Source organism: Rutilus rutilus, assembly GCF_951802725.1.
Source record: "Rutilus rutilus genome assembly, chromosome: 12".
Lineage (NCBI taxonomy): Eukaryota > Metazoa > Chordata > Actinopteri > Cypriniformes > Leuciscidae > Rutilus > Rutilus rutilus.
Genome location: NC_140217.1, coordinates 21,889,709 through 21,907,706, shown reverse-complemented (window position 1 = coordinate 21,907,706; position 17,998 = coordinate 21,889,709). Strand labels below are relative to the sequence as shown.

The following is a 17,998-nucleotide window of genomic DNA, read 5'->3' as shown; positions in this document are numbered from 1 at the left end:
ATGTAAACATCCCTACACCTCTCCCTCGTGCCAACCCAAGAGCAGTGAAGGAGTCTGGTTACTAACACTTAAATCACCGAGCAACATCTGGTTTAGGAAGGAGATCTCTCTCGCTCTCGTTCCTTCCAGTTTGGAGCAGAGTGTGGAGTCGTGTGGTGGTTTGGATCTCACTGCCTCCACAGCACCACGGCTCAGATTGCAGCGGTTGCGCAATACAATTTGGAGGCCCTCATACACACACACACACACACAGACGTACGCACATTCAGACGTAGTCCGTCACACAAACCATAAAACAGCACATAGATCATTTGACCTCAAACATTTGGAGAGGCACTATTATAGTTTGTCTGATTCTGTGCCTGGTTCTTAATAGAGGAAAAGCAGACGAGTCATTTTAAATGAGAAAATGAAAATAAAATGTTGTTTGGTGTCGTTTCTCAGAGCAAGAGACTAAACAAACATGTCTTATACATTGCAGGGCTCAACAATAAGGATTTTTTTTCTCCATATATTTTACCTGCCTTAGCAATGTTTTAACTTGGTTGACCAATAGTGATAAACTGAATTAAATGTTTACATTACAATTGAATTGTATTAAATTCTACTATAAAAAAAAAATAGGGCCTAGCACTTTTTTTTTTTAAAGTGCATTGTTACAAAAAAGTATATTTCAAATAAATGCTTTTCTTTTGAGCTTTCTATTCATCAAATAATCTTGAATTTATTTTTTTATCACAGTTACCACAAAAATATTAAGCAGCACTGTTTTCAACATTGATAATAAGAAATGTTACTTGAGTACCAAATCAGCATATTAGAACGGTTTCAGAAGGATGACGTGTGATAATTTTTAAAGAATCATGAAGAGTAATGCCAATTGATTATTCAGCTTTGCTATGACAGGAATAAATTACATATTATATATATATATATATATATATATATATATATATATATATATATATATATATATATATATACATATACATATACATACACATATACATACACATATATATATATATATATATATATATATATATATACACACATACATATATATATATATATATATATATATATATATATATTCAGTAGTCAACATTTGAAGTGGATCAAAAAAGTTAAAGTTGTCCTAAGACAACAATGGGTATTGCTCAAAATTCATGTATAAATCATTTAAGCGCATGCACATTATCAATGAACCTAAGATACAGTAAAACACACACAACAGACCTGAATCCTTCTCACACTGGCCCTGATCCATGCCTAATGTTGAGCCCTGCCTTGATATGGATTATTCAGTGTTTAGGGTCATTTATCTCCACAAAGCAGAGCCTTTATTGTTTTAAAATGAGGATGAAGGACTGATCCCCTTTAAAGCGTGTCATTAAGCTGAATATAACTGCAGGTATATTACTGTAAACTCACCTTTCAGCACTAATTCTATGTCTTTGTCACATGACAGAATGGAAGGATAGACTAACAATCTGTATGGGGCCTACAGGCATGACGAAACTGTCACTCATCCCTGTGAGCTGTGGGAGGGTAAAAAAAAAACGATGGAGCGCTGAGGGGAAAGTGAGGCGTTTCACCCGTGTACATGAGCCAACGCGTGTTCCTGCAGCCGCCCCACAGGCCACACGCTCGGCCCTCGGCGTAACCAGCATCCTGCAAGAGCTGTTTTTGGCAAGTGCTGCAAATTAATATCTGGCAGGATTTCTGCTTCATTCTCCACTTCACCAGTGAAACTTGAGGGCTTCCAAAAGCCCTGCCATCCCATAATAACAGACCGTACTGAGAATCTACAGCTTGGAAAAACCAAGACCAAAAAAAGGCAACTCAGATGTACAAAAAGTGCTTAGAAAGGAATGTCTGACAAATGAAGGGATGAAAAGAGGCAGTGAGAGAGAGAGAGAGAGAGAGAGAGAGAGAGAGAGAGAGAGAGAGAGAGAGAGAGAGAGAGAGAGAGAGAAAATGTATTGAAGAGCAGACAGCTTATTTAAAAATACATATTAAAGAGAAGGTTCATCCAGAAAATGAAAATTCTAACATCATATATTCAACCTTTCAAATCTGTGTACTTTTTCTCCTCCATGGAACACCAACGGAGATATTTAACAGTTGATCTTTTCCTATACAATGAAAGTGGATGGGGACCAGAATGGCCAGTGTTTTTTCACAAAAAGCACTATGACCAGTGAGCATCCTCTAAATTCATAAGAGAGCTTCATATGAAAAGAAAGACAGAAATGTAAGTTGCTATTCACTTTAATCTTGCCTTGAAAATCTTGTGTGACAGCCATGGCTGAATGACAGGTGAGTAAATATGACAAAATGAAAAATTTTGGTGTAACTATTTAAAGTTGAACATACTGTATTCACATAACACACGTCCAAATGATCTGACGGCGCGGGCGGGTATAGATATATAAATAGATGTCGCCTTGGCTACTGCAGTTCATTGGAACGAAACCGTAGCCAAGGCGACATCTATGTATATTTCTATACCCGCCCGCGCCGTCAGATCATTTGGACGTGTGCTGTGTTCAAGAGATAACAACGATATAAATACTGTTCGTTTTCTCACACAAACCGCTCGTTTCGTGTCTTAGGCCATCAATGTGTACTTACGATGGGGAATTGTTTAATTTGGACGATGGGGAATTGTTTTAATTTGGACTCTGTGCATGCTCTTTGAGACAGTGACCATCGACCTGCATTATATGACTGACAGACAAGAACAGTTTGACCTAAAAATATCAAAATTGAAACTACTGCGGAAACAAAGACACCTACATCTTGGATGCCCTTGAGGTAAGCTAAAACATATCAAAAATTAATTTCAAAGTGAACTATCCCTTTAATTAGACTATTTCAACATTATTCAAAATCTTAAAGCGGCAGCGTAACGACTCTTTAGTTCACGTTCGGGCAATGATGAGAGGGACAAAGTTTGTCAATGCATGCCATTTTACTCATTCTTGCAGGGTAAAGTTGTCAGAGTTACAGTTCACGATAACTCCCGGGTGGATTGACATAAATAAACAAACAGAAAAGCAACACAGAAACTTTCTTGCACAGCACAGCGAGAGTATTCACGTCCCTCACAGGAGCACGCTTGATATGAACTACGTTACCCATGATGCATTTCGCTAAGGTACAGCGATAACCCTTATTTTCCTCTCCCATAATACCTGTCATATGAGACACCGACGCATCATCGAAGTATTGTACTGCCACATCACAACCTGTGACGTGGACACGATGTAGATTTTAAATCCGGAAGACGAAAATTTTTCCATGGGAAAAACTCAAAATGAACCAGTTTTCCCTTACAATTATATCTAACATGCTAACATTGTCTGCAATGATGTTCAACACGCATACCTCTGTTAAAACCTCAGAAAATTTAGTTTAGGGTTTCATGACCTTTTAAATGTTAGTCTCATTAACTTGTGCTCATTACAAGACCTAAAAATAATACATGTCACCTGTGAACACTATTTCTGCTGTATCAGTCACGTCACATGAGAGAGAACCATCCTGAGACACAGTGGGACAGATCTTCTTTCTAATCTATTATATAGATTACACATTTCTCCACTGTCACAGGAGATTCAGTGTTGTGGAAGAGACGTTCTGATGACAAGGTCTCAGAAGACATGGAGATGTTCATATATCACACCTCATCATCTCTAGAATCAGATGACTAAAGCTGAACACAGGTTATGACTGGAAGTGATTTGAAGTCAATGTGGAAAGGGCTCAGGGCTGCAGACACTCTGATGCTGCAGATTAGATAATGTTCTAGTTTTTTTTTTAAAACAAGAGACTTCAGGGAGGCCGCTATGCTCTAAAACAAAAGGAAAAAATAGAGTACGAGGGAAATATTGAGCATGCCCAGATATGACACCCATAAAGTTTGTTTAGACTCCATTTTGATCAACATCACCCAAAACAAGGGTTTGGAACAGCTTCATCAACAATAAAAAAAAAAAGAATTAAAAGAAGGCAGAGCCTCAATAAACGTGCTCCAGGTAAATGTGCCAACATGTACTGAGGAAGACTCTAGGAAGCAAATATTTAGTGCAAAACAACAATTCTCGCTCAAGAGTATTAAAGGAAAGGGTAGGTAGGATTGTTTTCTGGCCAAATTTCACTAAACTCAAGGGACATTCTGACACAGTAGCCTTTGTCCTCCTGCTTTACCATCACTAACAGGAACCGTTCCGCTTTGAGCAGGTCGAGACTCGGGTCAAACATCTCGCTTTACCAGCCGTGTTGATGGAGGTGTTTGTCCTATGTCTACGACAATTCAGATAGAATTATTAAAAAGTCCTCTATTTCTTAGCTTATTTATATATGGCATAATTCACACCTCTGAGAATTGTATACATTTATAACCCTTTAACATCAGCTTTCTGACAGCTGTATACTTCACATAATTATTAGGGTTGTGAATTTAACACATCAACCTTTTGATGTACAAGAAAAAAAAGTGTAAAAACCATAGATTTAATCATGCCCCCTCCACAATAAATGAATGTCTTTCCATCAAATATTTACACTACTTTCCTTTCTCTCTTTTTTTCTCGAGAAGAAAAGCATTTTGTTTGAGTGACAGAAATTTGTTAAAACGGCTGAGAATGGCCAGTGGGATCTGTTACCAACAAAGAGACATTCAACAGAACAAGTGAAAGTAAAATCACAGAACGGTGTGAAATACATGCACTCTTAAGTCTTAACACTCCATTCCGACAACCCAGACTTGATGACTGTCACAATTTTGTTTGTTTGGTTGCTGCCATATTGTTTTCTTTCCCTTTTTCTCTTGGCATGTAACTATCTGTCAGGCTGTTGTGCCAGAGGGGAACAAATCATCACTCTTCTGAAGAGACTGAGCCAACCAGCCCTGATCAATCACACAGATAGAGCTGCATGAGTCGGGTTAGAGGACGCATAGCTGACGTGCGGCACTGGTGTTTCGGGTTGAGAGATTGAGGCTGTCAGCACTTTCTTAATGCAAATCCCCCCGGCCTTTGCTCTCTGACAGCCAGATCTAGAAGACTCATGCTGGGAGGAACCGGGGAAATTCCGAACACAGGGGGCGAATCGTGATTGCCTGACAAAACAGGCAATACTGCCTCACTCTGTCAAGACAATGAGCGCCGAGGCACAGCTTATCGAGAACACGCCCTGCGAAGAGTCCCGGCAAAGAACATGCCCCGTTTTCTGTGTTAGACTAGATGCAGGCACGCTTACGGTCAATTATAGTGTCATTTCATCATATTATTGATGAATATGTTGGTTAATGACCCTTCACATCATTAACCAACGCTATGTCTTTGATTTCGTAATCGATGAGGCAGCAAGCAAGCACATCATAATAATTCAACTGAAGAGCTGGTAACACATCATAAACATACATTTAAATTAATCAGATACACTACCTTTCACAAGTCTAGGGTCAGAATACAGTTTCAATTAAATTGATCAAAGTGACAGTAAAGGAATCTATAATGTCACAAAATATTTTAAATAAATTCTATTCTTTTGAACTTTTTATTCATCAAAGACTGCGCAAGTTTTTACAACATTGATAATACGAAATATTTATTGAGAACGAAATCAGAATGTTTTTGAAGGTTCATAAAAGCATTTATTTCATAATGTGATTCCCCCCCCCCACTTTCAATTATTTTACTTCAGTGAAAGGTTTGATTTTTGCGATTATTTTTTAATGAAAGATCAAAAGGAAAAACAACGCAGATTTATTTTTACAGCCATCTTTGATCATATTTACCAGGGGTGCCAATAATTCTGGCCACAACTGTAGCTACATGAAAAAGAAAATATTGATTTTAACGGAACAAACGTTTGAAGGTAACTTTAAACGCCCCCTTAAAGGGATAGTTTAAATGAAATGAAAATTCTGTCATCATTTGCTCACCCTCAAGTTGTTCCAAACCTGTATGAAGTTCTTTCTTCTGCTGAACACAAAAGAAGATATTTTGAAGAATGCCAGCACCCAAACAGTTAATGGGCCCAATTGACTTCCATAGTATTTTTTCCATACTATAAAAGTCAATAGAAGTCAACTGTTTGGTTACCCATATTCTTCAAAAAATCGTTTGTGTTCATCATAACCCAAAAGAAAGAACTTCATACAGGTTTGGAACAACTTGAGGGTGAGCAAATGAAGACTGCAAATGAATTTTCATTGTTGGGTGAACTTCCCCTTTAAGCACTGAGGCTTGTCCCCGTCAAGCATGTTCAACTGTCTGACATGTCATCTTTTGCCTGACTAACTTTTTGTCAAAAAAAATGCAGATTGGGTCTATTTGGCACTGCTTGGTGACCAGAAATGTACACTTTACCTATAAACACACACTTTAAAACATCAAAATTAGCCAAGGGAGCTTGAGCTCTGGTATTCACTTCATCATGAGCCATTACACAGCAGCGCTTTTGAAAGGCGTTTAAAACACCCCTCGTAAATTCTCAGCCTTTCCTTCATCTTCATAAGGCAAACGGAACATGTGATATAGACGGCTCATGCTACGTCATGCCACATTCACTCACTCTTGACCTGTTATTCCAAAAGCCCAGGAGAGAGATGATGGGTTACAAGGATAACAGTGCTTACCTGCAGAGGCCAAGCTGCTGAGGGTCAAAAACAGGATGGCGGAGGGGTGTATGTGTGCCGTTTGCCGCATGGCTGGAAGAGAACGCTTTCCTGAAGCCAGACGTGGCAGAAACAGAAGCAGCGGGGTGTCTTCTTGAATGGTCCCCACACACTCTGTAGAATGAGAGAGAGAAAGATGTCAGTCAGTGACCAAGCAGCAAGGTATTAGGGTCACATGTGGGCTTAGATGGGACGAGACAGCAGGGCTCTGGTTGATGTGACGGCGCTGTTATTCGCAACCCACTAATTAAGCCTCATGAGAACGGTGGGAATGAGGAGAACAAGCGACGGTTCATCATTTAACAACTTTAACTGCTGTATGAAAAAAGGCCCGTTTCAAATGAATAACAAGACAATAAAAGAAATCCTGAAGTGAAGATAACAGTCCGATTAGACACCTGGAGTTTGCCTTTAAGAGCATTAACAGATGACAGCTAATTAACACGACCACAACTGACCTCGAGAGATGAAGAAGCCAACCCGAGTTCACTGCAGGGTGGGCTAATCCCAACACATGCCACACCAATAGAGCTTAAATACAACATGCATTATCCACACGAAGTTTCACTTACTCCACTACCTGACAAAACGGCACAATAATAAACTTATCATCTGCATCGTGACAGATATTGAGTCATCAAATTAAAAACCTTTCAAACAAATCTACACTGGCATTTAAACATTTACGTCTGCCCAGAGAACCTGAAATGTCACATCAGACTCGATTCAGTTTGATTAATTCCATTCTGACAAAATGAATAGTTTAGTTTTCAATGGCAATCGTCCCAAATCTGAGATAGAGATTCAGGGTTTTTGGAGTAAGTAATGGTGATTTTAGCCCTTCTGAAGGCAAACATTAGCAAAAACGTATCCTAAAAGCAATTTCCAATTGTTTCTAGACTGTTTAGTATTATGGTAACACTCAAGGTGATGTATTTTACAATATTACTAGTACTTACTATGGTAATAACAGTGAATGATGCATAATTACAAGTAACTAACCCTAAACCAACCCCTAAGCTAAACCTTATAGTAAGAACATGTAGTTCATTAATATTACTCAGTATTTATTGTAATTACACTGTGACAACATCACCTTAAAGTGTCATATTTCTAAGAATTTATACTTTGTCGCAGGTTGCACAACTGGCCAGTTTCGACATGGCTGCATCTCTCCTGTTTTTTTCATCAGCTCGTAAAGATTACCTATAATGAAAGTAGCAGATTTTAAGAGGCATACATCACCATGCCACACATTGTGCGCAGATACGCATACACAGGCCAGGCCAATAACACTTTATTATCCTGACCAAACAACATCACAGGTTTGTCACGCTAGTTTACAGACGCATTTCACTAATGGGTTTAGCAGTTACATTCAGAGCAAGCATCCAACCGTGCAGCAACGGGTGAGGCACGGTCCCTGAACCCACCACCACATGCTACTAAAGTGCATTATGGGGAATCAATGTGTCAAATTTACACAAAGATGCACAGTGGCACAGGTGGATTAAAACCTCAAATGTCAATCAAAACATCAATGGTTAAGAACAACCACATGCTACACCGGGGGAATGAAAGCCACAGCTTCATCAGTATCTAAAACTGTCACTAACTCACTCTCTCTGCTTCCTTCCTTCTCCTGTCTTTCTGCCTTTTTCTCATTCTCTCTCAGTAAGGTGAGGAGAGCACGCTCTCTCTCTCTCTCTCGGCAAACAGCTGCAGGAACAAAGAGCCATTCACACACGGGCAGCTGCTGAGGCTGGGAAGTCATTTTGGAGGATCTCAACAAATATTGCACTTCCAGCGCAGGGGCCCCAAGCCAGTGCCCCTCTGCCTTTGATTCGATGTCCCCCTCTCTTGCCATTCTCACACTAATGGTAGGCGCATTTTGGATTCCTGAGATCAAAGAGGATATCATCAAGGGCAAAACAAAGTAAAACAGAAATCAAAGCAAAAACAAACAAACAAAAAACAAATAAAAAAAACAATAAAAAATGGGGCAAAACTAAATAAAACTAACATCTAAAAAATAAATAAACAAGAGTTCTTAAAAAAACCAACAACAATATTTTTCAGCTGTCCTATATAGCCTAGTTAAATAAATAAATAAATAAATAAATAAATAGCTAGCTTAATGGGAAATCATTTTCTCCAGGCCTGGTTAGAGCAAAACAAAATACAAAACTAAACTTGAACTTTCTTAGCATGTCAACCAAAAGCAGATCAGTGAAGAAGCAAACTTAAACCATGGGAACGTGGGCAGGTCGATTCTATATAACTTGACTGGTTGTGGTTAGATTTAAAATAAAAGTGTATTTGTTTCAGTTTAGAGACCGATCACCTCATATGATTCCAGCTGAAAGATTGTGTCTCTCCCTCTATTTCTCGGTAGAAAGATATAGTACAATAACATTCAGAAACAGTCTGGAAAAGTCATTACCAAATTCAAGGCAGCAGACCCCAGACTGAACATAATAAGTAGCTACTCCACACTATTACTGTGTAGGTGGAGTGTCGAACACCATATGGTTTAATACGCAGCCTCGGTCTGAACTCAAAGAGCCACTTCACTCTGGAGGAAGAAGCGTGCCTTAAAGCTATATCCATATTCAGTTCAAAATGAGACACTGACTTAAAGGAGTCATAATGTAGAAATTTCACTTTTCCACGAGAATCAATGTATGTTATGATTGCATAATGATTGTACACTGGCCGGGAAGCCGATATTTAAAAGTGAAGCGTTTGTTTACCTCAGGGTTTGTAAAAAAGGCCACGTGCACGCGCACGAAAAAACGAGATTTTGATTTCTTCCCCCTCTTGACGTCAAGACGGGGGAGGATATACCAAATATGGACACCGCAAACCTATGCCGCGGGAAGCCCGCCCCTCTCCCCCTCTCCCCCTCAGATTCAGTTTAGTCGACTCGAGAAAGATGGAGAAACCGAGTGCACACCTGAGATGCTCTGTGGTTGACTGCCACAAACAACATGCAAATGTGTTTTATCTACCAAAAACGGACGAAACTATCAGGGAACAGTGGAGGAAATTCATTTAATGACGCTGTCCCAACAACTCTTTCAAGTGGCGTATCGTTAGGTGTGTGCGCTAAACATTTTACACCGGAATCATTTACAAATTTGGGGCAATATCAGGCGAACTTGGCCTCGAAGCTCCGTTTGGGAAAAGGTGCCATCCCAACCATCAGGGACTTGCCAGAAATTGAAAAGGTAAGACTGTGTTTTTATTGCTCTACTGTGGTTAACAAATAGCAGCTAACTGCTAATGCGGCTATTGTATGTAACGTTACCTTCGAGGTAAACACGGGGAATGGACTCTACGAATGCTAGCCACATCTTTCCACTTTGTTTTACACTAGCAGCTACAGTAGTGACGGTACAGGAGTCCATGCTCAGTGGCTAAAACTGTTTAAATGCAAGTATGAAAACAATATACCACTAAACATTATTAGCCAAACTCATGCAAAACATGCAGTTTGAAAATAGCTTTCAGTTAGTGGGGCTTCTGTAAGAATGTATCTGGAAATGGTGTATTTTTTCTACGACCAATCAACGCGCCCCTCATTTGCATTATTATAATGACCGTCCACGACAGCCAAAACATCGCATCAGATCTCGCGAGACAATAATGCCTTTAGAAATAAGGGTCTGAGGGGCTCTGTGTTGATTTTTTTTCCACTTTTCTTTTTTAGAAGTGCCTGAAAGACTATAATAGAGCATTGGGTATCCAAGGTAACACAACATTATGACTCCTTTAATGAAAGATACAGATCATTCACAATCAGCGTATTAGTTTTGATCATATCATGATCGTATAAAATCAAGGGCAAACTGTTCCCATGCCAATCTATTCAATGGCAAAAGCTATGCTTTAAAGAGCAAAAGAAATGGTTTGACTTTGATGAATGCATTTTTCTTTCCTTTGTTAATGTATTTCCTACTGAAACAATAAGTTGGGATGACACATTTCAAACGGCTTCCTTCTTTTTTTAAGTTTCCAATAGACTTAGAGATAGTTCACCAACAAATGTATACAAAATTAAATTTCTCATGTTTTGTTCCATACAAGTTTGAAATGAAATGTTCCTCATTTAATTACAAACTTGTATGACTTGTTTTTTTGTTTTTTTTTACCATGGTTTTCAACATGATAGGCTATTTTCTACAAGTGGTATTAGGTAGGAAATGCTCATTCAGTACTTCCAAAATGGGGTTTTCACAACTACACCAGAAGAAACATTCTGGGTTCCCCAAAGAACCTTTCATTGAACAGTTCTTACGCAGACAATTTGGTAACACTTTACAATAAGGTTCATTAGTTAACTACCTTTGTTAACGTGAACTAAGAATGAACAATACTTCTACATAATTTATAAATCTTAGTTAATATTAATTTCAACATTTACTAATACATTATTAAAATCAAAGGTTGTATTTGTTAACATTAATTAATGCACTGTGAACTAACATGAACAAACAATGAACAGCTGTGTTTTCATTAACTAACATTAACAAAGATTAACAAATACAGTTACAAATGTGTTGCTCATGCTTAGTTCATGTTAGTTAATACATTAACTAATGTTAACTAATGAACTTGTAAAGTGTTACCGACAATTTTTCTCCAAGTGTAAAGAACATTTTAATAATCCAAGAACCTTTTTGCACTACAAGGAATATTTTCTGCAATGGAAAGGTTCCATGGATGTTAAAGTTACTTCATGGAATCATATATGCCAATAAAGAACCTTAAAGGGTTAGTTTACGCAAAAATGAAAATTCTGTCTGTAATAACTCACCCTCAAGTTGTTCCAACCCCGTAACACTTTCGTTCATCTTCAGAACACAAATTAAGATATTTTTGATGATATATGAGAGCTGGCTCACTCCTCCATAGGCTGCTAGGTAATCGATATCTGCCATCCCAGAAAAGTTAGTAAAGACATTGTTAAAATAGTCCAAGTGATTACACTGGCTCAACCTTCAGTTTATCAAGCGTAGAGAATACTTTTTGTGCGCAAAAACAAACAAAAATAACGACTTCATTCAACTATTCATTTTCCTTCGTGTGGGCCTCGCTCTGAGTGAGTTCACATAGTGTAACAGCACAGCACTTCAGGGTTGTACGTCAGAACAAAGGCTCACTATTGGCCAGCATCACACACATGACCAGCGTCGGCCAATAGTAAGCCTACGTTCTGACGTACAACCCAGAAGCGCTGCGCTGTTACACTACGTGAACTCACTCAGAGGTCTAACTCACTCATTATTTTTGTTTGTTTTTGCGCACAAAAAGTATTCTCGTCGCTTGAAACACTGAAGGTTGAGCCATTGTAATCACTTGGACTATTTTAACAATGTCTTTACTAACTTTTCTGGGATGGCAGATATCGATTACCTAGCAGCCTATGAAGGAGTGAGCCAGCTCTCAGATTTCATAAAAAATATCTTAATTTGTGTTCCGAAGATGAACAAAAGTCTTACGGGGTTGGAACAACATGAAGGCGAGTAATTACTGACAAAATTTTCATTTTTGGGTGAACTAACCCTTTAAGCTTAAGAGTGTAAAGACAGATTTGCATTCACCCTTCCAAACAAGGTGATTTATATTTATGATCCATTTTCTTCAAAGAAAAGACTGTTTTATATTTGTAATTTCCAATCTTTAAAAGTACACAGGTTTACAGACAATGTCAAAGCTAACAGACATGGACTAAAAGTCATAAAACCGATTTTTATTTCACGAGGTCTTTACGGTATGTTTGACCATGTCCTTCTGAAAACCATCTCAGCATGAGAGGATAGACCAGAATACATCATGACCTCTAGAGAATAACACCACAACTATTTCCAGCCACGTATAAATAAAACATAACTCGCCCCAGCCTACATTGTTCAATCTAAGAAACATGGCATGAGTTTCTGAAAATGTGGGTACCTGAGTGTGAGTGCATCATATAGGGGCACTTTGGTAGTGGAGGCCTCCCGAAAGCTATAATGATGTCCAACACGGGCCTCTTGGCTGCCTGCTAATGAATTTGGATTAAGTCATCCAGCCTAAACAGAGTGTGGTTTCCCGTTTGCGTAAGTCAACGGTGACGGGAGCCTCTTTGACATGTTTATAATGGAAGATGTGCTCGTCGGCCCAAATGGATCCACTCCGTGTTGGCTGTGAGCGTAGCCACGTGTCAAACAGTGACACACTAGGGACATGAAGTGGCCAGCTGCACTAAAACAAAACCACAACCTCCAACAGTGATACAAATTGATCAAGCTAATCGGCTCACTGGGCCAATTGTACATCTTTAGCACCGGACACATTCATTCACACAGCATGCACACAAACACACACTAAATCACACCTCAGGGCGGCCGCTAACACCACGGGGCACACACCTGCACACACACTTATATGGAACATCTGCGTATATGTAACCTTTATTTGTGAGTCACATCAGAGCATGCAAAGTAACACACACACTTGCACCAACATGCATTTTTACTCATACGCCTCTAGTTATGAATCACTGGCTCTACTCACGAACGGCAATGTGACAAAGACAGAGAAGAAAAAGTTGTGCAAATGCATCATCTCTTGTTAATCTACTCAGCTATGTGCAGTGAATTTAGTTCCCTCCAAAAAGCACTGAACTTTCTCTGTCTCCCTCTATCTTTGAGACTAGAAAGTAATAAGTTGAGAGTGAGTGATCGCGAACCCTGAGGACCCGAATCAACATGTCACAGGGGTCTTGAATCAGATAACAGTCACAGGTATGTTGTCCTCATGAAACCACCTTCACTCATCTACACCTCATCTCCACTACAAAAATCACTATATGAACAGTCGTAAAGTACTTTCAAGAGCTCTGATTAGCCTTTCCCATGGAACTCACTGCCCAGCAACCCTCGTTTTCTCACGCAAGACACTTGCAGAGATCATCTAACGTCTGACAGGAATGAAAAGCCTGACCGGGACCCAGAACAAATCCTCCTGAGGAGATCAGCCACGCACCAATAATGAAAGTGACTTACAGCGAACGGACTCAACTAAAGATATTACTTTTATAAATTTGTAACTAGTAAACACGAACAGGTTATGGATTAGGTTATAAAATATTAAATTAAGACACTTTGCCAAACTGATAAGGTGAAAACTGCCTCTCTGGTAAACAAACACAGAAGCATAACAACAAGGACGTCCATTGTTTCACGGTTAGAAAATGTTTAATACTAGTTTAATAAACACTATGTTTAATAAATACTAATGCTATGTTTAATTAACAGCAAAGCTATATTAATAAACAAATTTATGATAACACAAAGATAGATAGATAGATAGATAGATAGATAGATAGATAGATAGATAGATAGATAGATAGATAGATAGATAGATAGATAGATAGATAGATAGATAGATAGATAGATCATTTATCAAGCTGCAAGTGACAAATGAATGTGTCATGTCAAGACACATTTATTTATATAGCACAAAACAGATTGTTTTAAAGCAGCTTCGGAGTAATAAGCAGGTCGGAGTAATAAACAGGAATATAAAAGAATCAATAATGCAAACTTCATCAAATATAAGACTAATTCAAATTCTGCTGTAAAGCAGCTCTACAAAGGCTTGATTTGTTGCACATTATTAGACGTCATGACCAAAATATATGGGAAGCGGCTTGTCCTCCCTATTAAAAGTTGACATACAAACTAACTTTAGGTGCATTTTGTTATCTGCATTGTTTTATTTGTTGTCTACGACTGCAACCCAGTCAGAACACATTTTAGTCTGGAATTCTACATCTGCTGAAAATGATCAACAATGTAAGAACTTCTCTGCTGTTCATTTTGCTGAAGAACTGCACAGAAAACAATCACCATGCACACAACCAAATGATGACACAAGACATCATATTTATGAGTATTTCCTGCTGTTTAAGTATCACTCATAGTCTCAAGCTCAGTGACAAAAATCCAAGAAAGGTATACCTTGAAGTTTTGTAATGTTTTACATAATACCATTCCCAATTGTGTAATAATACTCACAGGCCTGCTTGAGGATTTCACAATACCTGCAACTAGTAAATGGAAGAGGCTTTTGTCTTTACATGCACTGAAAGAGATTCATGTCATGACTGTACCTCCAGTGTTATGTGAACTATGTACATTAACTTGATTAAATGAAATTCCAGTGCAGGGCAGTCCACTCACCCTGAAAAAGAGTCAGGCTTGAAGTTAATGGACAAAAAAGTTTTTCTGTGTTGGACAGCACACAGTAGTTCAGCTGTCAGATGGCACCACATGCACCTCAAGTTTCACAGCTCATCCTGACCACATCACAACATCTGCAGAGCTCGTGCAGACTTACAAAACTCCTTAGAGTTCAGTTTTGTATTGTTTTTAAACACATTCTGCCAACACATTGAATTCTAATGGGCTTTAAATCTTGCACTTGAAGAACGTCACTTTGCATTGAAGACAACAACTTCATAGATTATAGTAGAAGAGTTCTGGTTTTGTCTCGTCGCGAGACTCAGTCTCAACATGCTGCTCTGAAACGTGCATGCGCGTCTATGGAATGAGCATGCGACTGTAAACATGCTATAAAACAACATTTTTTACAAGGACCCTAAACTGGTCTTCCGATATTACTGATACAATGTACACGTCAAAACTACAGCAACGATAGAAACAAAGTGACATACCAGCGAATCTTCAGTAATGCGGAGGAAAACTTTCTTAGGGAGTTCACGGTAACGTTTCCTTCGGCTGATATAGTAAAAGGACCTGCGCAAAATCTTCTGTCAGGATAGTGATGAACCGTGCGACAAACACCACGATTTTCGGGATGACAAAGCCTGTGACAGATCTCAAAAAGTTTTAAATACCTCTCCCGCTTTCTGTGTGTCTGTGTGTGTTTCAGTGGGAGGGGCCAGTAGGAGGAGGCTGCGATTCACATCTATCAAGAATAAGAGGATGAAGTGAGCTTGAAAAACCATCAACTTCCGCAGCCATGATGACACCACGTGAGTTTACTTAAATTAGAATAATAATAATAATAATAATACATATTGTTACCAATAATAATAAAAAAATACATATTGTTGTTATTGTTATTATTATAATTATTATTGTTATTAGTATTGCTATATGAAATTATAGGGTAGTTGACTGTATTTAAAAAAGATCCATGTATTTTTTTTTACATTTTTTAATATATAGCATATACATTTCCTTTATTAGCACTTTAATTAGGCCTACTTCATTTTTACACATAGCATATTCCATGAAGTCTCTCAATCAAAAATGAGGTCATAAAAATGATAATAAAGCTTAGTGTTAGAACAACGCTGTTTAAATTAGTTTGAAATGGAGTGTAATATCTCACAACTTGCTGGCTCCCACCTAGCATCTGCACTAACAAGCTTTTACCTATTTTACACTTAGGGCTATAACGCTGAAAATGTCTCTTTTTATTATGTGGAGGTGTCAGACTGTAAGGCTGAATATTAATCTACATAGTAATACTTCCACATTAGGCTACTTTATACAGTAGCTATTAAAACCGAAAGAGGCAAACTCTCGTTCTTCCAAGCTTTAAAAAAATGTCTTTTGTGTTAAAGGTGCAATAGGTGATTCTTTACAGAAACATTTTTATTGTTATGCTGGTTGAAAGTCTCCTCATATCTTGATAGCAATCACTATGTTAAGCGGTCTAAATATATTTTTATAAATATATCGTCTGTGGAAGGCTTATGGCCGTAAAATGTTCGTTCAATCGTTGCAGTCGGTCCGCATGAAATGAAAGCATGCATTCCCTATCAGTCAACATGTGTTTGCATACCACTGAATGAATAGCCTGTTCACGCAGACATCATACGGCGAGTTTCAGGTACGCTGTGCAGACAGAGCGAGAATGGCAGGCAAACAGTTGTTTACGTTCATTATTGTAGTACTGTTACTCACTACTGTTAAGTTTTCTCACCGGGAATTATACATAATGTAATCCAATAACGTTGTCTCTTGTCATCTCGATTTGCAGGGAGGGTGGGACCATATGCTTTCAATGCTAGTGGGCTAAAGTTAGCATTTCCCAGATCACCTATTGCACCTTTAATCATAGCAATATTTCCAAAATTCTCCATTCAGGAGCCATTTAGAAATGGATTTTGCACTCCGCACAAATTGGTTTACAACATTGGTTTAAACAATACAATTAATAATTGCCTACTGTACATTAAAAAATAATAATAATAATAATTAAAAACAAAGTAAAGTGCCCATGTTGTGTAAATGTTCAAATATTCACTTGCCTTAATAACATGAACAAGCAACATGTAAAAAGTTGATTTATTCATATTTGAATGCATTTTTGTTCTGTTGAGCAATGTTTTACAATTTAATGAACACTATTATAAGGTTATTATTTTATTATTTCTACTTTATTCATTTGAAAGCCCTATATCCATGTGTGAGATGTTTCACTTTATACCTCATTTAAATAGGACTATTTCCCTTGTAAGAGTTTGAGCTATAGGCAGCGATTTAAGTTTCTGCTGGTGGGTGCCACACTCCATCCCAGTCCCCAGCTCACCTTGCGATGGTGCGCTTGATTAATTCATTACACAAAAGTTATGTGTGTCTTGCAAAGAGGAAAAACATGGACTACCAACGTAGTCAGAGAGGTCTAGGATCAGTTTTCTCTGAAATAATAGCATTTTGGTGAAAAAGATTTAGCAAACTATCCAGTGCCTATCTGTGTTTGCACTCTAAAGAGTGTCAAAGGTTTCTACACTAAAAAATGCTGGGTTGTTTTAACCCAATTTTGGGTCAATACACTGATAAAAATGATTTTGTGGTGAAGTAAATACTGCAGAAAAAAAAACAATTCAATTTACATGAAAAAGTTAGTTCAGGCAAGAATAAAAAAAAACTAAGTCAATTCTATATTAGTAGGCTACTCAATTCAAGCGTGTAGAAATGAAAGCGTAAATATCAGCGTTATAAAATTAAGTAAAATTACTCAACTTTTCTGATACCGGTGTTCCCACTTTCACAGTGAACCATTTTCACTGGTTTCCAGCTGTATTTACACTGTTTCATCATTGCTTTTGTTGTTAGGATTAGTAACTTTCCATTTTGTGACATTTGGAGTTAATTTTCTACTCAAAATGACACATTCAAATACAAAAACGATCCATCAAATGTTACCGTCATTGTGTATTGTCTACCTAGTATTGAGTTCTCTGCATTCACATACAATGTGAACTTCTTATTTGTAGAATAT

The 17,998-nt window shown here is 38.1% G+C and overlaps 1 protein-coding gene across 1 annotated transcript in view; it reads right to left on the bottom strand.

Moving 5' to 3' along the window:
- The window catches only part of tgfbr3 (transforming growth factor, beta receptor III), a 111,926-nt gene extending 96,291 nt beyond the window's left edge, over positions 1–15,635 (bottom strand). The window contains exons 1-2 of the mRNA XM_084426130.1: positions 15,417–15,635; positions 6,653–6,805 (exon numbers count right to left, since the gene is read on the bottom strand). Of these exons, the coding sequence (XP_084282256.1) occupies positions 6,653–6,722 (70 nt within the window). The 5' untranslated portion in view covers positions 6,723–6,805; positions 15,417–15,635. The remainder of the gene's footprint in view (positions 1–6,652; positions 6,806–15,416) is intronic.
- Positions 15,636–17,998: the final 2,363 nt, after the last annotated feature.